The sequence below is a fragment of the Bidens hawaiensis genome, unplaced genomic scaffold (assembly GCF_021521415.1).
Source record: "Bidens hawaiensis isolate Kalapana, Puna unplaced genomic scaffold, B.hawaiensis_p1.1 tig00012229_1, whole genome shotgun sequence".
Classification (NCBI taxonomy): domain Eukaryota; kingdom Viridiplantae; phylum Streptophyta; class Magnoliopsida; order Asterales; family Asteraceae; genus Bidens; species Bidens hawaiensis.
The window spans coordinates 357,406-379,984 of NW_027491988.1; the positions used below are offsets into that span (position 1 = coordinate 357,406).

The 22,579-nt window shown below is 40.8% G+C and overlaps 1 protein-coding gene across 1 annotated transcript; it reads left to right on the forward strand.

Moving 5' to 3' along the window:
• The first annotated feature begins 10,539 nt into the window (after positions 1-10,539).
• On the forward strand, positions 10,540-13,428 carry LOC143540391 (secreted RxLR effector protein 161-like). The gene is made up of 2 exons (XM_077033470.1): positions 10,540-10,966; positions 13,367-13,428. The coding sequence occupies exons 1-2, from the start codon at positions 10,540-10,542 to the stop codon at positions 13,426-13,428; spliced, it is 489 nt and encodes a 162-aa protein (XP_076889585.1).
• The last annotated feature ends 9,151 nt before the right edge of the window (positions 13,429-22,579 follow it).

Here is a 22,579-nt window from a genome sequence, read left to right on the forward strand (position 1 = left end):
ATAAGAGCGCCGATACACTGTACCATCAAGTAGTTCATAGTTCTGCGCCTTGTGTCTTATCTTTCTCGCCTGAGCGCGATCGTCCGGTAACTTTCCCTCCTTCAGGAATTCCATTATTGGAGTTATCCAGGATGAGGGGGTTGTATGAATTACAAGGACGGATTGCGTTTGCACTGACGGGCTGCTCATTATTTCCACCCTGACATCTTTGCCAAAGTGATCAAAATTAGTTGATGCCATTTTACTCAACGCGTCAGCAGACTTGTTTTCGCTGCGCGAGATGTGTATGATTCTGAAGAAGTCAAACTGCTCAACGAGCTTTTTTGCCTGCTCTAGATATAGAGGCATTGTGTTCTCCTTGGCGTCATATAGGCCGTTGACCTGAGCAGCTACCAAGTAAGAATCAACATGAGCCTCTAGCCTTTTAACTCCAAACTTGCGCGCAATGCGCAGACCAGCCAGCAGGGCTTCATACTCAGCCTCATTGTTGGTACTCTTGAAGTCCAACCTAATAGCATAAGTATATTCATGATTATCAGGGTCCACCAGTTTGAGGCCTGCGCCGGACCCCTCGTTGTTGGAGGCTCCATCCGTGAATAGCCTCCAAACATCTTCTTCATCATTTGCTCGCGGAGGATCTACCTCGCGCTGAGCTTCTTCAACCTTTCCCTCTGGGATTTCCGTGATGAAATCCGCTAAAACTTGACCCTTTATTGCTGGACGGGGCTTATAGGTGATCGTGTGTTCACCTAATTCCAGCGCCCACTTTGTCAGCCTTCCGGAGAGCGCGGGGCGCCGCAAGACTTGCTGGATGTTGTAATCAGTCAGAACTTCAATAGGATGACCATTGAAATATCTATGTAGCTTGCGCGACGCGTGTGTTAGTGACAAAACTAATTTTTCCATGATGGAATAGCGCGTCTCAGGGTCTGTGAGCACTTGACTCACATAGTATATTGGCGTTTGGATCCCCTTGCGATCCACCAATAATACTGCGCCAATGGCGCGATCTCCAGCTGACAAGTACAATGTAAGGGTTTCGCCAGGAAGTGGGGCTGTGAGCGCGGGCAGCTTTATGAGACATTCTTTTATCTCATTGAAAGCTTGCTCAGCCTCAGGCGTCCACTTGAATTGGCTCTTCTTCAAACAGTTCCTCAAGGTGTTAACGAATGGAGTAGATTTGCTGGCGTGGTTCGCTAGGAACCTGTTGATTGACACCAATCTACCATTCAGCTTCTGAACCTCTTTCATGGTGGATGGTGAAGGCATGTCAAGGATGGCTTCCACCTTCTCAGGATTCACCTTGAAACCATCCTTAGTGACCATTACACCAAGAAATTTCCCCTCTTCCGCGCCAAAAGTACATTTGCTCGGGTTGAGCTTCATGTTAACTTCCGTTAGGCGCTGAAGAGTTTCCTCGATGTCGTTGAGCATTTGTCTCTCCTCCCTGCTCTTGATCACCAAATCATCGACGTAGACTTCTAGATTTCTTCCGATTTGTTCACTGAAAACCGAATCCATAAGTCTCTGATAGGTTGCGCCCGCATTCTTTAAACCAAAGGGCATTTTTGTGTAACAAAAAACACCCTTGTCGGTTCTGAAGGCCGTCTTGTCTTCATCCTGTGGTGCCATTTGAATCTGGTGATAGCCTTTGTAGGCGTCCAGGAAACATTTGAGCTTGAATGGCGCCACGGAGTCCACCTTTGCGTCGATGTTTGGTAGTGGGTAACAGTCTTTCGGACATGCTTTGTTGAGGTCCTTGAAGTCAATACACATCCTCCATGACCCGTTGCTTTTCTTTACCATCACAGGATTGGCTACCCACGTCTGGTATCGGATCGGGCGGATAATGTTTGCGCGCAACAGGTCCTCAACTTGCTCATTCATGGCCCTCGCCTTTTCATCCCCCATGATTCTCTTCTTCTGAGCAATTGGCTCCACCGACTTGAACGTGTTAAGAGAGTGTTGCGCCAAGTCTCGCGGGACCCCAATCATATCGGAGTGTTGCCACGCGAAGACCGACATGTATTTTGTGAGCAACCTTTTCACTCTCAATCTCGTGTCGTCTGAAATGGTAGCGCCAATTGTGACCGTTTGGTCGGGGAAATTTGGGTTTAAAATCCACTTCTCTGGCGCATTGTCCGCCGTTGGAAGTTTCATTCTCCCTTCCCGCGGCGTGGTTGTCACTGCGCACAAATGATCGCGGTAAACAAATGCTACGCCTGTTGGTGTAGGGATCCCCAATGCGCCGTGCGCTGGCGACGGTACAGCATTAAATTGGGCAATTGTTCCCCTACCCAGGATCATATTGTGGCATGACGTGGTGGGCAAGACCAAGAAGTTGACAACTTCGGCTCGCTTGTGCTCATCATCCCCCATAGTTAGTTCAAACTGAATCTGGCCTAGGGGATGTATGATTTCATTTGAGACACCACAGATTGGTGCGTTCACAATTTCGAGCCGAGCTTGGTCTGCCGGGTCTAACTTTCTGAAACACTGCTCATACATAATGTCAGATTCGCTTCCAGTGTCCACCAGGACCTTTGACACTTCGTAATGAGCAATGTGTGTGGTAATGACGAGAGGACTGCTTATTGAAGGACCTCCCCTGATTCTTGGGAAGATGACTTGCTGCTCGCGCCAATCTCCGTGAATTTGCGCGCTTCTCTTTCTTGACGTCTGCCCTTGTCGTCCCCCCTCAGCCACACAGATTCTTTTGTACTTCTTGCTGGCAGAGGCTCCCTCCGGTTGCTCATCTTCTATTCTTTGGTTTTTTACCAAGTGAGCCAGCCTGCCAGACTTTACATCCTTCTCGATCGCATCCTTTAAATGATGGCATGCGTCGGTGTTGTGTCCCGGGGACTTGTGAAATTCACAATATTTACCACTGTTTTGCGGCCCCTTGTAGTGTAGTTGCTTGGGAGGCTTGAATTGGACATTCTCAGTACTTAACACCTGTGAAGGTGTTTTAGTGAGGGGAGTCCATATTCTTGGCAGAGGTCTGCTAGGATCTCTGCCACCCTCCCTCTTGTCACCCTCCCCGTGTTTACGAGCATCCTTTTGGGGCTGGGGTGAGCTTGGTTGCGCTTGTTTTTCCGCGGAAGAAAAACTTGTTGGCTGCAACCTGGACCATACAGAGTTCTGTTTGGCCCTCTTCTCTTTGCTGCGCGGTGATTCAGCCTGATGCGCTCTTTCTCTTGCCCTATCTTGGGCAATCTGTTTCTCATTTCTCGCGAAAACTCGCGATGCCTCCATTAACTTGGCCCACGTGGTGGGCATACCATCTTTGCTTACGAGAGCTCGTCGTAACTGATCACTGCGCGCGCCTTGTATAAAGGCCACGCGCAGGAGCTGCTCAGTTATGCCCCCGATTGCCAGGGACTCCTGATTGAAACGAGTGATGTAATCTTCAATCGTTTCATCATTCCTGCGGATGCAGTGCATGATGTCATCAGGATCGCGCGTGTGCCTGCGCTGCTGTACGAAGTGGGCCTGGAACTTTTCTAATAGTTCCTCGAACCCATCAATTTGCCCTGTCGGCAAGCTCTCGAACCATACTCGCGCTGCGCCCGTGAGGCAGCGGGCAAACATATGACACCATGTTGGCATCGTCCAGCTCTCTAGGTTTCCCGTGTTATAGAAACCCTGCAAAAAGTCATCTGGATCCGTCGTGCCATCATATTTCCCCAGACCACTTGGCATCTTGGTCTTGTGCTGGATGGGAGCCTGCGCGATGCGCGCAGTAAACTTTGAGTGTTTTACCAGGATGGCTGGTCTGTAGGGTGTGGTTACGTCCACTTGCCCTCTGACCGGTGGGCTGTATGGCATGTGCAGATCCGGATCTGCTCTGGCTCCTGGCGCCATGTTCACAGGCGCGCGGAGCTGCGAGCCTCCTGCATGAGTATCCCTTGTCTTCCTCATGCTATGCACCTCTTCATCACTGAACTCAGTGTGTGCAGTGTGAACAGAATGCCCTTCTTCCGGCGCGCGCGGCCTTTTTGTAGGCTGCTTATCAATCGCTTGCCTTTGTGTTTGGTCGGCTAGCTTCTTCTGTTTGATCATTTCAGTGTACTTTTCCATCAGACGCCGCTGCTCATTTATGAGCCATTCATTCGGATCGTTTGCTTCATCTTCTGGACCCATTGGTCCTTTCAGCTTCGCGCCGGCCATATTTTGTAACGTGTGATCGTCTGGAGGAGTTTCAGTCTGGCCGTGAGGGGTTGTGACGAAGGGACGGTTGCTGGTGGTACGCGTAGAATCACGCGGAACCCTCAGAACCTGCTGTCCGTCGTTAACACCCTCACGTTCAATATCCTCTAGAGCTTGATCAACGTTACGAACTCCAGAAACCATGGTGATTGAATTTTTGTAGATCTGGATGAGATCTGATTGCCGTTTGTGTCCCACGGATGGCGCCAATGAAGAAACGTGGATCTACTCACTGGTAGCAGATCTACTTTCCTCGGGTGTGATTAAACTATTTCACCGATGGTTCTTCTGGATCCGAGTTCTTCCACCTACAAAATGAACAGCGCCGTTACTTACCCCTCAGAAAGGGACAGAGGGGTCCTCTTTGGGGTAACCCTCCGGCGTGAGAATCAGTATCTTTTGGAGAAGATAATAATGTTGTATGTAAGTGAATCTCAAGAGTATTGCTGAATCGCTGAATACTCTTGATTTTGTGTGACTGTGTGTTTTTCTGTAACTGACTGTGAGTGAATATAATTCAATATGATTGAATGTGATATCACTGCTTGTAACTGTCAATGATTGAGTGTGAATGAATGTGTCATCAAAGTGGAGTTGATGCTGTATTTATAGTGCTAGGGTTTCCACTGGTTGGGCTCAGCCTCGTTGGCCTCCTCCAATCGCACTGCGCCATGTGTCCTCTGGGACACCTGGCGCTTTCTCGTTGGTTGTAATCATGTGGTAGCACATGTGTCATGCTGAGTTGTCGACCTTTCATTTGGCAGCTGTCAACATCAGCATGTTCTTACTCCTTAAAAAGATGCCTTCTAGAAGATTGTCTGACGTGCACAATCAAGGTTGCCCTAATCCTGATTTGGATAAGGACGAGGTTGATTATGTGCACGTGTGGTATGCGCCCATCCTGAGGATGCGCGAAGTCTTCTTTTTATTCTCACGCGCAGATATTTCATGCGCAGGTGTGATATGCACGAGCGTGTGATATGCGCCGCGCGCTGGTGCGCCACGCGCATATGTGACGCGCAAGCATATGTGATGTGCAAGAGCATGCGATATGCGCCGCGCGCATATGTGATGCGCGAGCATATGATGCCTGAGCATGTTTTGTATGCGCCATGCGCCTGGGTTTTGGCTTTGTGCCTTCATAATGTCTTTATCTTGTGGGTTGACCCGCCTTGCTTGGTGTTGAGGCGGGTACATACCTCTTCAATTACACAATATAATTTTGACTACTTTCAATGAAACTGAAAAAGAACGGAAACAATAAACAATCAAACTCTATATGAGTTAGATGCAATGTAGGAAGCCAAGTAGGATTGGAGAGTGCTCGCAGCCACAAATTTGCAATTCTAAATCAGAAAATATTCATGCTTAATAATTGTGTTAGACTATTAGTTCTTGCAATTTCGATCGAAAAATAACATTTTTGGATTTCGTTTTTAATTGTTTCCAGTTTCTATTAAAACAAAATAATTAAAATAATTTCAATTTTTAGTTAACCTTTATTTTCTTGATTAATCGGTCCAAAACAGTTAGGGAAAAAGAGATAGACATTTCAAATTAATTTTGGTAACTATTAATAAAAACTAGGTAGTTTTGAAATGTTTTACGTGCAAGGTTAGGTATCTGACAGCACCGTATTCACTTTCCCTGAAACAATATGTGCACAAAATGCATATATATACACTAACGAGCCCATCTTTATTAAATATCGACCTTTACATAAAGGATTACTAATTAAAATAACACAACATATGAAAACCATCCAACATCCATTTTTAACCGTGCTCTAGAAAAAATTGCAAAATCCGATCCAATTTATCATAATCGATTAGTTAACATGTTGGTTAACTGTATTTTGACACACGGAAAAAAATTGTTGGCTTATCTAACAAAAACAACACTAGTGAGTGTTAGAAAGGAAGGTCAAATGAAATAGAGCCAATCACGAGATCAGTTTTTTTTTTGTCATCATATCCCAGCTCGTACTTGACATATTTACCATCTTTACAGCTCATTACAGCCCGGAGCTTAGCAACATATTATTTGTTTCCTTTTTTGTTTGTAATTGTAAAACACCTATAAATTATGGTGTCTTGTTCTTATGTAAAATACACAGAAATACAAAGCATTCTCAAATTCTGATTATCAGTTCTATTATGGTATCAGAGCAGCGTTAATGATTCTAGGATCAATACTTCTCATCATCTACCCAGCAACCATTCAGCCTTACTCAACTAGTAAGCTGCCATGTCTGATATAGACGGTAGCTCGGCTTTAACCCTAGACAACCTCACAATCCAAATAGCCAATCTTCTCAAAAATTGTCTTAATTCCCAAACACAAACCCCTAAACAGAATATTTCTGATAGCCTTAAAATTATCCTGAACCTCAATAGCCAGAACTACGCCCTATGGGCTCAGATGATATGAGTCGCCATAGGGGGGAATCAAAAGCTTTATTGAATCACTTAACCACAAACCAACCAGAACAAACCAATAAAGAATATGAGCAAGATGATCTTGTTGTTTTTTTCTTGGCTCATTCAAAACATTGAACCTGCTATTGCTAGTAATCTCACCGAGTTCCATACAGCAAAATCATTGTGGGATGCTCTTGTGGTTAAGTATAGCAGCGGTAAGGATAAGCTCCAAACATTTGATCTCCATGTCAAAGCGAATGAGTTCAAGCAAAATGGCGTACCATTGGAAGAATTCTGGATTATAATACAAGGGATTTGGGGAGAAACTGAAAGAAGAGATCCAAATCCGATGACGTGTGCAACTGATATTACAACCTATAACAAGATTAGAGGCGAACAAAAATTGTTCCAGTTCTTGAATGCTCTTGACCCAATAAAAAGGAAAATCTTGCGGTGGAATCCTCTTCCGTCGACAGAGGGTGCCTATGCCGCTGCTAGAAAAGAAACTGCTAACCAAAATATTTTAGGTACAAATTCCGGCGACTTATCTTCCAATCATGGTGTGGCCGTCGGTTTGGCTGTTACTAGACCAAACGATAAAGATGGAGCGGGTCTTATTTCAAGAGGGTATCTCCGGTCAGACTGAGGGCAATAAACAGGGTCATCATCCCGGGTGGACAAATCAAAACTATGGCATGACCAAGCACACCAAAGAACAATGTTTTAAGATCGCTGGTTTTCCAGATTGGTGGATCGATGGCCACAAACAAGGAGGTAAAGATGGGGGAAAGGTAGCCACCGCCGCGGGCAACTCTACTGCCACCAATAACGGCGGAGACCAGCAAAAGAGTGTAGTCGGTGGAGGTGTGGGGGCTGCAATTAACGAAGAGGATGAATGCGTAACATGTATAGGGTTTGGGTTATCAAACTCGAACCCTCATGTTTCAAATAATTACTATTCAGTCCTTGGCTAAAATATTTATCATTCAAACCCCTCTATTTTAAATCCTAAGTTTTTTCTATTGAAGTTATGAACTTGATAAATTCCAACCCCTAGTTTATAATAATTCAAAGGGGGACCAAAAAAAATATGAGGTCACTGAAAGAAAAGGGACGAGTGGAGAGTCAATTGGAAAGGCAAACATGGTAAGCGGGTGTGAAACTAGGGATAAGTCATGGATAATTGATTGTGGTGCCACGAATACCATGACATTCGAACTCTCGAATATTATTTCAAAATCTAAACAAAAAAAACTATGTTCAAACTGCTAGCGGGGGGGGGGGGGGGGGGCTTATTACCGTAAAAAGGGGGATGGACAATTGAAATTTCACCAACGATGAAATTATCAAATTATCTTTATATACCGTCTTTGTCACATAAACTTCTATCAATTAGCCATGTTACCAAAGAATTAAATTGTACTGTTCTAATGCACCCCACCTTTTGTATCCTACAGGACATCAGGACAAGGATGATCATTGGGCGTGGCACTGAACGCCAAGGATTGTATTATGTGGATGAAGTGACTCAACAAGGAACTATGATGTTGGCTCACGGGAGTACCGATAGAGAAGCATGGTTATGGCATCTAAGACTGTGGCACCCATCTACTGATTATTTACTTCTTTTATTTCCAAAGTTATTTCCTTACAATAATGCGTTAAATTGTGAAACTTGTGTTTTGGCCAAAATCCATATTCACACCTACAAACATAATGACACTAAAGTTAAAATTTCCTTTTTCATTGATTCATTCTGATGTGCGGGGACCTGCAAAAATAACTTTGGGGGGGAAACTATCGTTATTTTGTGATTTTTATTGTTGATTGTACCCGAATTATGGATGTATTTCTTAAAAACACGAATTTGAAGTCTTTGGAAATTTTACAAACTTTTATACCATGATTCATAACAAATTTCAAAAATCCATTCAAATCTTGAGATTTGACAATGGAGGAGAATTTGTTAATGACTCCATGAAACAGTTTTGTCAATCGAAAGGGATAATTCATAAAACATCTTGTTCACACACCCCGAAATAAAACGGTGTGGCCGAATAGAAAAATCGTATCCTTTTGGAAATAACTCATGCCTTACTAATTGAATCCAAGGCTCCAACAAATTTTTGGCCTGAAGCTCTTGCAACAGCTACCTATCTTCTTAACCTACTACCAACCAAAGCTCTTAAACTTAAAACTCCAATTCAAGCATTGGCCAAATTTACCAAAATTCGTCCTCCCCTTACCCTACCTCCCAAAATCTTTGGATGTCCTGTTTTTGTTCATATACCAAAAATAAATCAAAGCAAACTCGATCCTTGTGCCAAAAAATGTGTCTTTGTTGGGTACGGGGTTAATCAAAAGGGGTACCGATGCTACAATCCAAAATCACGTCACATGTACACCATAATGAATTGTGACTTTCTTGAAACCGAATTATTCTACAACACCCAACATGGCGAGCAGAAGGAGAAAGAATATGTTGACACACTAAGTTGGTTAAAATGGATACCACCATCACAAGAAGTTAATCACAGTTCCCCAAATGAGTCACCCACCCCTAGACAGTCCTATAGTGAAACGATCGGTACAACTGAACAAGATCTTCCTAACCTGATGTCTGAGGTAAGTCAATCTAAACCTACTGAACCACTTCAAACTAATCAAAATGGTGATCCTTCGAGAGAACCAAAAACTTCTGAATATAATGGTCATGAAGTGCAACAGGATAGACAGGAGACACAAGAAAATGAACAATGTGGGCAGGAGGCACCTAAAAGATATACACTACCAGCAAGGACAACCAGAGGAGTTCCTCCAAAGCGGTACTCCCAGAAAAACAAACTATAGGCTCAAGGTATCCAATGGCAAACATAGCCAACGAAAACTTATCCATAGAAGCTAAAGCTTTCACTACCTCCCTATACGTAGAGGGAACTCCAAATACCGTGGAACAAGCCTTAGGGTCAAAGAAATGGAAATAAGCTATAGAGAATGAAATGGAAGCTCTGATTAAAAGTGACACGTGGGAAAAATGTTCTCTTCCGAAAGGAAAGAAACCAGTGGGATGTCGATAGGTGTTTACTCTCAAACATAAACTAGATGGAACTATTGAAAGATATAAAGCTCGCTTGGTTGCTAAGGGGTATACTTAAATGTATGGGGTTGATTAACTTTTTCCCAAGTTGCCAAAATTAACACAATAAGGGTCCTCTTCTCAAGCTAACAAAGGATGGCCCCTTCACTAATATGATGTTAAAAATGCCTTCCTACATGGCGAATTAAAGGAGGGAGTCTATACGGAAGCTCCACCAGGATCCAAAGGAAACTTTAAAACTGGAGAAGTTTGTCGATTAAACAAGTCTCTCTATGGACTCAAACAATCTCCTCGAGCATGGTTTGGCAGATTTTCCCTGGGAATGACAAAATAAGGTCTTAAACAGAGTAACTCAGATCACACTTTGTTCCTTAAAAGAAGAGGTGATCGTGTTACTTGTTTGATTATTTATGTTGATGATATGATTATTACAGGAAACGATGAGGAAGAAATGCTTAATCTGAAGAAAAACTTGTTCGTAGAATTTGAAATAAAAGACTTGGGGAGACTTAAGTACTTCCTTGGAATAGAAGTTCTTAGATCTAAGCATGGTATCTTCATCTGTAAGAAAAATATATTCTTGATCTATTGGCAGAAACTGGAATGGTGGATTGCAAACCAGTTGATCCTCTAATAATTGTTAACCATGGCCTTCATATGATGGAGGGAGCAGAGCCAGCAGATAAAGAAATCTATCAAAGAATGGTAGGGAAGCTAATATATTTATCTCATACTCGCCTAACATAGCCTATGCAGTAGGGGTAGTTAGCCAGCTCATGCATAAGCCTCAGGTTACTCATATAGGTTACTCATATGAAAGCTGCTCTAAGGATTATCGGATATCTTAAAGGTACAATTGGTCATGGTGTCCTCTTCAAATGTCATGGTCATCTTGAAGTCCAGGAATATATAGATGCGGTAGGAGATATAGATGACAGGAGGTCAACATCAGGCTACTTTACTATGGTTGGCGGAAATTTAGTTACATGGAGAAGCAAGAAACAAAAGGTAGTCGCGCTATCAAGTGCAGAAACAGAATTTCAAGGGATAGCACGAGGCTTGACAGAAGTATTATGGATACAAAAAATTCTTACAGAAATTGGTTTCCCTCCAACCAAAGGTAGCAAAATTATGTATGATAACAAAGCAACAATTCAAATAGCAGAAAATCCTGTACAACACGATAGAACAAAACAAATAGAAGTTGATAGAAACGTCATCAAAGAAAAATTAGAAGCAGGTATAATAGAACTTCCGCACGTACAATAAAAAGACCAACTAGCAGACATCCTAACAAAAGTAGTTGACGGGAGAATATTCAACGAGTGTCTAGCCAAGTTGAGTATTGGAGATCCCACCACTCAACTTGAGGGGGAATGTTAGAAAGGAAGGTCAAATGAAATGGAGCCAATCATGAGATCAGGTTTTTTGTCATCATATCCTAGCTCATACTTGACATATTTACCATCTTTACAGCTTGTTACAGCCCATAGACTAGCAACATATTATTTGTTTCCTTTTTTGTTTGTAATTGTAAAACACCTATAAATTATGGTGTCTTGTTCTTATGTAAAATACACAGAAAATACAAAGCAATCTTTTCTTCTCAAATTCTGATTATCAGTTCTACGAGTGAGTTTATGATATTAGTCATACTTGGTTAATATCTATACCCCCAAGTGGTTTACATGCGGAAATCCGAAACACAAACGCTATTCTTATGAGTAGCATAAGCAATCTTGTTACCCTCCTTGTTCCAGCTCACCTAAGATATGCTCCCATCACCAATTAACGATTTCACAATCTTCCCATCTTTAACCGACCATATGTACACCCGCTTGTCATAAGAACCACTTGCCAAATAGTCACCGATGACCGTCGTTTAAGTCATGCAAAAACCTAATTAACCTAAGTAGATGGGTAAGTAAGGTATCGTATCCACCAGGAGTATGTGGTCAGTGTAAAGTGTAAACGATTCGTAACATTATGAAGTAGTTCAAATAAAGTGCTGATCACACTAGCAAACAGTTTATATTTTTAAAATAAGCAAACAAGCAATCACGTATTCAATCAATTAACAAAGACAAATCACACCCGGAAATCCAAGTACATAACCTAACAGCAAACTCATGTAACTTAACAAATAAACTATCCTGTGTCAACTACAGACTGACTAACTGGTTAAACCTTAGGCATCCACGCTCACTAACACACGGAACTGGTTATCAAAACGGTCCCTGCCAGTGTGACTCAACTAAGGGCAAACGTATGCTTTCTTGCAATTAACAGGTCAAAACAATTCTACAAGCAATTATCATAGCAACTGGCACACTAATCGTTCTGATCGAAATAAACCTAAATTGACGTTGTGCACAATCATACTAGACATCAATACTCATAGATTAACATCAAAGATAGTTACAATCAATTCGTTCTTAATACATGAGAAAAACTGAAAGATACAATACTCTACATCCCGGGTATGACTCGAAGGAACTAGCCGTGCATTGACATCTCTCGGGCTTCGGTTATGATCTGGTAGGACATGTATGATGCTTGGAGATGATTGGAAGTGATGGTGGCTCTCCTTTCTGCTCTGAAAATCGTCTGGAAGGTGGATAATAGCGTCTAGGGTCGTCAAGATGTAATATAAAACAAAACCCTAACTTTCACGATTTTGGGGACCATCGCGTAGCGCGATGGTCTCCTCTCCTGGCCCATCGCGCTATGCGATGGACCAAAGTCAATGCAGAATATAATGAAGGGCATCACGTAGCGCGATGCCCTGTCCTCCACACCCATCGCGCTACGCGACGGGTCACTTCACTCAGCAAGTCCATATTAATGTCTCGGTTTGCATGCTGGACATCCCGGGTCTTCATTCCATGCTCGTACAGGCCCAAATTAAGCGCGTTAAGTACCTGTGACCTGAAACACAATAAACATGTATGAAGTACCATATTTCCTAAACTAAACAACTAAAACGACCAAGTTAACATACTAATATATGTACAAATAGACCGAATATCACATCCCCACACTTATCTTTTGCTTGCCTTCAAGCAAAACTCTAAAGTAAACATTAACCGCCATCATAGTTCAACCAATTATCACCATTAATACTAGTAAGGTTTAAGGTCATACCCAGTTTCCTAGACTGACACTTTCTAGATTGACAACCCACAAATAAAGTTAATGCTACCATAAAACTATAGAATCGCCCAGACAAGTGTACTTTGTTTCCGGTTAGGGCATACATGTTCACACCCCTCACACTATCAACACTCCTCTCGGTTTAATATCTGGACTAGCAAAAGATGTGCCAATATATGTCTCTGCCCTCAAAATACCTAATATGAGTTACAACTTAATATGCTTGCAGGTCAGTCTTATCTCCACCCATTAACCACCGGTTGCATAAAGACTCAGACTAAGGTTTTGCTGAGGCTTAGGTTTGGGTGCGGATTAGGCATATTTAGTGACGCAGGTGGATGAAACCAGTTAAATAAACCAATGTATAGACTCACGAATACAAACGAACTAGATACAAAATCAACTACTATTTACATAATCAACTGCTAATAACAACTGAAATACTGAACTGATAACTTCTTTTTGCTGATTTTTTGATTTTTTTTAGATGCAATGACTGGATTAACTGATAATTACAACTCAGAACTTGACAACTTTACAACTCGATGACTAAGTACAACTCAATATATATACACTCGACAACGAACTGGATTTCATCATACGGGTAAAAATAAAATAAAGGCCAAGGCTGAAATGGTTTGTAATGTTCAGTTTAATAAACGAAAAAGGAATAAGGTCCAAATGGGCTCCTAGGGGATAATTAAGGAATTTACTTAGTGAGAAAAATATGTACGGAATGGGTTTCTAAAATCCTAATCTCCATACAGGTGGTGGTATTAAGATCTCGAAAAGCATGTGACAAGCAAGTTCTAATTCTATAAAACATACCGGTTTCCCTTAATAAATGACAAAACATGTTTTATATCTATTATATAATATGTGTATTAAGTATAGGGGCTAATCTCACAATATATCTGGAAATATGGGCTGCCGATATGAAACATGTATACCCGTCCACTTGACTCGTTATCCCGGCCTAAACGATTCCATTTTCAACTTCTCATTTTAAAAACATTTGTCGGGAAAACTATCGAGAAGCTGAAAACCAACCATGACCAAGAACCTCTAACTTGGCATTAATCGCAATAAGTGACAGTTAATAACTTAAGTTTCTGAATACTATTCGAGGTACTATTGGGCTAAAAATTTTCAATTTTCCCCCATCCCCACACTTGAGGTTGACATTGTCCTCAATGTTAAAATAATAAAACAATTAATAAACATTTAGTGACGGGGTTGAACTGACAGTTTAACTACTTAAAAACTCAGGGAACAAATGTGATGGGTTTACGCAAATTCTACAATTACATTTCTAAAAAACTAAAAAGAAAATATAAAAAATACAAAACAGTTTATGAAACCGAAATCACCTGATAATAATGACAATGAAATGCTAAACTCGGCCCACAACTCTCACATACTCGTGACACACGTCTCCACAACTAATCAATACTGACTAACCACATCTGCATAAATCTCGAGACATGTATAAGCAACCACTCACAAGTATACATACTTAGGTCTTTTGATAGTTAATATTTTTATATTATAAAAGTCATTACCGAGCCGAATTAGTCAGTTTCATAAAAAATTTTGTTAATTAATTAAAAATAATAAAAGACCTAACTCACTTTCGCAGGAATCACGGTTGCATTTAGCGTATGCAACAAGCCTTTTAAACCCCCTGGTAGCCCGGGTGGACGAGTGAGGTCTCGTGAGAGTTTGTAGGGAACACACCCACAAAGTTCCAAAAGCAACACAAACAACTATACAAATATAAACAAATATACATATCAAATACATCAGACAAGGTGGGAGGGCTGTTATATATAAATATTATTATATTATTATTACCCAATTAATTCAAATTAGGGTTTGGAACGCATCGCGTGGCGCGATGGGGTTGGTCTTGGCGTCGTCGCGCTACACGATGACGTCAGATGTCTGGGAAGTCCCAGCCACGCGATGGTGAGCTGTCCAGGGCCATCGCGTAGCGCGATGGTCCCCGGTGAACAGAAAGTTTTTTTGCCGATTTGGGGTCGGGCATTTTCCGACCCAGTCACTTTTCAACATCCCGACAACACCCTGAACATGTTTCCGGCGTCGAAATTTGCAATACTTACTTGGAAAGCCGTGAAATTAACCAATTACTTATCGAACCTCCAAGACGCAAACTGCACCAAAAGCCTCCCCACACTTGGGATTTGTTGCACAGAACTCGAGACAAAAGTCAAACAACGACTCAACAAACAGAAGATAAAATGGAACACACTTACAAACCCCGGGTTGCCTCCCGGTCAGCGTTGAATTGCGTGTCTACAGCTCGACAATGCCTCGACTTCTTCAAGTAGTTTCATAAACCGGTGAGGTCACCATAGAACTCACTGATTTCTTTCCTCTCCTTCCTTTCCTTGCTGTCGGTTTCTCTCCATCTTTCATCTTAACACCTTTCTCCTGCCAATCTTTCTTCTCACTGCTACCTTTCAGCTTGTTCATGTCAGTTACAAAACACCCCTTGTCACACCCCGACTTAGGGACTAGGTGCGACACCCGTTAGTTGGTATCTGTTTTGAAAATATATCAGAGTTGCGGGTTATTAGCGGAAGTCTTTAAAATATAATACTAATTTATAAAATGTTGGGTTAGAATACCAGTTTTGATAATTTAAATACCAGCCATTAAAATATAATTCATTAAAATATTTTGAATAAAATATCTGAGCCATCAGATCACCTCTAATGACTATGTCTCCAATCTTCTATCAGTCTTGCCTGTCAGTTCTATCCTTTACAGTTTCCCTGAAATGTGGAGGGAAAATACGTCAGCACAAAGCTGGTGAATCGTTGACTCAATAAAACAGTTTATAACAGTCGTTAAATACAAACATAGTTTTCTGTTTCACAATCTCAGCAGGAATGCCTGTTCATTCCCGGGATTTGTACCACTGCCCTACAAACACAATTCAAAGGTTTCCCGAGTACATAGCCCCTATTTGGAGACAACCTTCCCCTAGGCTATGTAACCCTGTTGGAGAACCGGTTATGACTGACTTGGTTTTTTATGCCAATTATCAGTTATGTTTGAATCCAAACACATGTGTATTCGGTCTGAGTTGCTTTTTATTATCTATTTTGTATTATAACGATTTTAGAGATTATATCTCATGCAAACATTTATCAAACTCTTCGTAATTAACAACCAGTTTTACAAGAGTAAAATCAGTTCAGACAGTAAAAGGTTAACGTGTTCACCTGGTGTTGTTAGTTCAGTGACGTTTGAAAACCTTTCCTGTCAGTATGCTGTTAACCTATATTTGTAATAGGTTTGCATAAATATATTTTTGATTAATCAGCAGACCTTAGGTCTGATCAACATACTTTAAGTCTAATTCAGTTCAGCAGACTCTTAGTCTGATCAGCAGACTTTAAGTCTGATTTAACTCGGCAGACCTTAAGTCTGGTTTTGCATAGCTTTAACCTTGATAAATCATTTGTTTGTATAAAACATTTGGACTTTTAGTCTTTTTGTTTATTTTGTCAGTCATATCCAAGTTTCTTCTTCAGGAAGAAACATCTATACTAGGTTTCTTCTTCAAGAAGAAACATTACTTTAACTATAACCTGTGTGAATGAATAGTATATTTCTTAATCATTAAGAAATACTATTTAACCATACCCTTTGCATGTAAATCATTACGTTTCTTAATAATGAAGAAAAAATATTTAACTATAACATTTTCTTATGAAAAACTATATTATTTTTAACAGTTGATCAAGGTTCAGGCTATACCCCCGACTATGGTCTAAGTTATTATAATAATAAAAATAAAATAATAACTTAATCAGAACCCCTACCTCGTACGGGTATTAGAAGTTAATTGCCTATGACTGATTGAGCAGCACTTCTACTCTACTTCGCGTTCTATAGCTTAAACCGTCAGAGCTTCGGAGCTTGGCACGTTCCACGAGATCGGCACGTAAACCGAGACTAGTGTGTGTTAGAAAGTGTGTGCTTTGTGGTGTGAAAAGAAATGCCGTGAGCCTCCCCTTTTATAGCCGAATTTTGTTACCATCGCGTAGCGCGATGGTCCCGTCACCTAGGGCATCGCGTAGCGCAATGTCAGGGGAATGACGCGTGGCTGCTGACTCAGCCCTAGCGTCTGCCACGTGTCTCCCCGTCGCGACACGTGTTGATGCGTCATCATAGACCATCGCGTAGCGCGATGGTCTTGTTCTTGGGCTCATCGCGTAGCGCGATAGGTTCCTGGAATCAGATTTTTTTATTTATATTTTTAGTCCCTCGTCTTTGATAACTTGTCACTTCTTGGTCATACTTCTATTTTCCAAAAATACTAAAGCGGCCTTTATGTGGCTTTCGGCGATGCGAGCGTACGAAATGCAAAGTGCACCATAAAACCGTTTACTGCCACCATAATAGTTTACTGCAAATCCTACACCTTTCTTTCTTATTTTCTCAATCCTACACCTATCTCGTTGCACTCTTGCTTCCCCACATTTCTGTGTGTTGAATTGTTGAGAGTTTATATTGATGAGTGCTTATATTTTAATAATAACAATGGTGACTAACTGGTATCGTGTCTTTATCAAAGGCCTTTGCTTCATTATGAAGACTTCTTCCATATGTTTATTATTAAAATAATGAAGGATAAGACAACCCGTATTATAACTTCTTAAATGCATATAATATTTGAATAACTATAGTTTGTGGTGAAAGGACTTGTATAAATGTGAAAAGGGATCTTTCAAAACCCACATCGGTTCATAACAAGAAATGGACTATTCCTTTCATTTATTATATTGATGTGAAGTAAGGAATCATAGTAACATTTTATAGCATAATAGTTTGATTTGAGATTTTTTTTTATTTTGGATAAATTCTAGATCCTTCATCTTTCAAAGTTGACATTTTAACCCAAAATAAATATGGGATTTCCGAGATGTTACACCCCTCTCTTATATGATTTGTGCACGATGGTACACACTTATCAACAAGAGGGTTAGTAACATTTTCGAACAATAATAACCGCTTAACACGGTTCCCACACTTAATGCCCAAAAATCCCTCAACACAATCAATTATTGCATGTGTTGTAGCAAGGAACGGTCTGCCTAGTATGTCTTCAGATTGTTTAATATTACCCTTAGCATAATCAAGTACAAGGAAGTCAATTGGGTAGTAAAAATCGTTCACTTGAACCATTACATTAGTGACCATGCCCCGGGGGTGTGTATGAATTTGATTCGCCAACACCACGGTGGTGTTTACATTCTCTAACGAGCGAAACTCATACTGATCATATAAACTGCCGGGCATGACACTAACGCATGCTCCAAGATCTAGAAGTGCCCGATCAGTTTTAAAATCTCCAATTTGAATTGATAAAAATGGCACTCCCGTGTCTTGGAGTTTACTTGAGGTGGTATTATCCTCCACCTCCTCATTTCCCGTGTTGGTCAATTTGGCGTTTGGACATTTTTCATAAAACGTTAGTTCATCTGTTTTTAATTTCACTTCATTTTGGTAAACCATTTCATTTTGACCAACACCTTCATTCTCATCACTAACATCATTCACCACCGCCTCAACGAACTGCGGTGGCGACTCAACCTCAACACAGGTAATTTCAAAATGAGGTACCAGACTTACCGCATTGATGTGCACATTATTACCTTTCTTAGAGCTTGAACTATCATGTTGCGGGTTTACTGTAGTATCACTAGGTAATTGGCCCGCATTCTTCTGAAATCTTGCCACGTCTGCTGCGAGTTGACCAATCTGCTTTGACATTGCCTCTGATGACTTATCCCTTAACTCGAACTGTCTCTGCGTTTCCTTCTGATTATCTGACACAAGCTTCAACAACACATCGAGTTTTGAATGGACTGACTAGTCTGAATTTCCTGCACTACCCTTCTGCTGGTCCTGATTCTGATTACTCGACAAACTGTTACCCCGGTAACCATCTCTGTTATATCCCCGACTGTTACTCTGACCGTTCGAACCCTGCTGATAACCACCCTGGCGGTAGCTGTTTTGCTATCGGTTCTGACTGGACCCCTAAAAGTTCAGATTCGACTTACTCAAAGCGTTCCCGTATCTGAAATTCGGGTGATTCCTTAGGCCCGGGTGATAGGTGTTTGAATAAAACCCTTGGTCTTTGGACTCCCCGTATGCGTAACTGACTTCTTCCTTATCGGAATCTTCATCCTCATCAAACCCGGGGCAATTTTCTGTCTTATGCCCTAATTCTCCACAATCTGAACAAAACGGGAATTTCACCCCAACTTTACCAACCTCTTTCTTTTTCTCTCGTCTATAACCCGAGAGTTCTCATTCCAACTCTACAACTCTGTCTGACTTGCTCGAGGCTGATTTAACCGATCGGCTGACCCCAACCTTTCGTCTTTGTTCAGCAGCTGCTTCTGACTTGGAATCCTCACACATAAACTCAAGAAAATCTCAATCATCCTCTTCGGGTTGGTTCAATAAGATACCATTACATGACGATTTCAAATATTTTCTATCCTCGTAAGTCAACCTGTCAACGAAACACTTAATCAACTCCCACAACTCAACTGATGGTGCGGGCACTTCCTGATCATTTCCTTATAACGAGTAAATTCCTCATGAAATAACTCACCCGGTAACTGTGAAAAATATCGAATCTCCATCCGGGCCTCGTTAGTCTTCAACTGCGAATAGTACTCATTAAGGAAAACCTGCTGCATCTCAGCCCCAGCTCTCAATACCGTGCATCGGTAGCGAGTTGAACCAGTGTTTTGCTTTGTCTTTTAGTGAGAACTGGAACAACTGCAACCGAACCTCATCCTGATCGTATGTACCATCACCGATAGACCAGCAAATAGCTGAAAAATCTGACAAGTGTGAATACGGGTCTTCCGATCCCGGTCCGTGAAAATGTGGAACTATGTTGATGTAGGACGGACGGGATTTAAATGTCGGCTGTCCCGGCTCGTGAACCTGTGGGACAATAGGTGAGGCACCATCTGAAATAGCCGGTCTGAACCGACTGTTAACACCCTGAACCGGAGGCCTATAATTCCTTCGTCTGGCCCTCGGTTCCTCAAAACCTCCCCGGTTAACCTGAATCGGCTGTCTTCGTTCCTCCCGATATCTTCATATACCACCCCGAACCGGATTTCTGTTCCTCCACCTGTTACCTCTCACCCTAACCTGCTCCTCAACCTCATCAACCTCTTCAATCTGTATACCTTCATCTGCATTTCCCAGCTCAAACCCATCATTCATTGGTCCCCGTTCTTTCTCATCTCCCTCTTCTTCGTCTTTAGTGTGAATACTGACATGGTCAAAATCCTATATAATCGGCTGTCGGTGACGAGGGGTGTTGTTCGGGACTGATGGCCCGGGTCTGTCAAGGTTTCGATTTCTGGATTGTCGGGCTGAATTTTGGGATTGTTGATTGGTGTTTATTGGTGGTGGTAGGTCATTAATTGGTGGGTTTTGATTATTTGGTGGGTTAGGTTCACGTTGGAAAACTTCGGATGGTTGGTTTTGGTTTTGGTTTTGATTCTGGTTCTGACCTTCCATAGCTGACTGTCTGATCTAAGTTCGGTTATGCCGAGCTAAACGTTCAATCTCTGGCTCGTAAATCAATGGAGAATTTCTTCCTGAAAAGCGGGTGTGCATAAACTTGTTACCTAAACAACGAACAAACCCTGTTTAAAATGGGAAAATAAAGTAAACTGATGCGGTCTTAACTATATACAAATATTATATATATTCCATGTACTTTTAAGTGCTTTTGAAACAAGTTTTTATTAAAAAATATTATTATTTGGTTCATGTGTGAGTTTAATAATTTCAAGAGACAACGGGATAAATTGGAACACTTTTAATACACTTGAGACCGACGAATGACGAGTCGAGCATTTGATATATAATACTAATTATTATTATAATTATATAAAGTACTTAAAAAGAAAAAGAAAAAAAAGAAATATAAAAAAAAGGTGCGTTTCATATTAATAATAATAATAATAATAATAATAATAATAAATGAATGAATGAAGTTGGTGCACGTGAGAGTGAGAGTAGTTTTGAATAGCTATTTTACTTTGTTTTAAAATTTTAATATGATGCTATAACTTTTGAATGTTTAAGGCGTGCATCTGTACAAGAACTGAGCAAAACAAAATAATAGTGGGCCCCATAACTTAAAAACAAGAATAAAGTTATTATTTCTAGTAGCAGCCCATTATTTCTAGTAACATTGGCTTTTATGGACTTAACGTAGGTCGGTGAAAGATTTAGGGTGGAATGCAATATAATTTGGGGTGTCGGCAGCATTACAAAAAGATTATTATTCCTGGCTTTTGGGACGCAAGCAGTTGGTGACACACAGCAGCCGAATTCAAACAGGAGAGGAGTTTAGTTAGGATCTTTAATCATCGTAAAAGAAAAGATAAAGATTATAGAGTATTCGGGTTCACATCAACTCAACCAAGAGTTCTTATTATTTGGTTGGCTTCTATTATTTTTATGAAAATTATGGAACTTATATATTTTATTGTCTTGAGCATGATTGTTGGCTAAACTTTTTTAGTTATCTAGGCTTGGTTTGATGTTTTGTGATTTATTAAGGGTTTAAACGGTTTTTGGGAATTGTTTATTAGGTTTTGATTAATTAAAAGTTTTGATTAGATTTGTTGGATGTTATTTATGCGTATTAACTTTTGATTTGTGCTTGAATTAATGTTTCACATGTCGCTTGATTGAATGTCTTTCGATTATAGGTGTATGTTAGGGTTGTTTACTGTGTGTTTGCAACTTGTTTATGGTTTATTGAGCTCATTCACCATAGAAACTGATTTTTAGCATATTATTGGAAGTTTATATTCTTACTTGCTTAGATATTCGACGGGTGATAAGTTGTCGGGTTTGTTTTTGTTATTAGGGTTTTAGGTTGAACTGTTTGACAGGAAGTTTGCCTAGTTTTCCCTAGTTTCACTGTTTACCCGTGTCCTTTAAATCTCTTCTAGACCACCCCATGTACTTAGGTGCATTGAGATAGTGAAACCGACGGGTTAGCTGTTTTCTAGGGTAATTAATCATAATTGGTGAACTGACAGGGGAGCCAATAAGCCGGTGCTTTTACATGATCTTTAGGATTTCCTCTTAGGTGACACCTTGAGAGTGATTTGGGATCCATTAGGTTTCCTAGGGTTCATATTTTTAGATTCCCGGTTCCAGTAGCATTTTTCCGTAACCGATAAAAGCCCGAGTCATCACAATTCGGATTCCTTGCCTAGGTAACGCCTTTCTCATTAGTGTTTTCATCTAGGTTTTAGAATTTTAAGTTTAATTTATTAGTTTAAATTAGTCTAAGTAATAATTAGTTTTATAATAAAATAAATAAAAATCCAAAAAGAATCTTTTCCTTAATTATTAGTTTATTTAGCTTTTAGAATATAAGTTCGTTAATTTAATTAGTGTCTCTAGGGTTCGATATTCCCGAACTTCCCATAGCTATTCTACACCCGATAGGTTCACTTGCCTGTTGCTGGTGGTTTGGTTTAAGGTATTCTAGGTTTTTATTACTCGTTGTGCTAGGTTGATTAATTGCAATATTTTTATATACCACCTAAAGCGCATCAAGTTTTAGGCGCTGTTGCCGGGGACACTTTATTTTCAGTTTTAG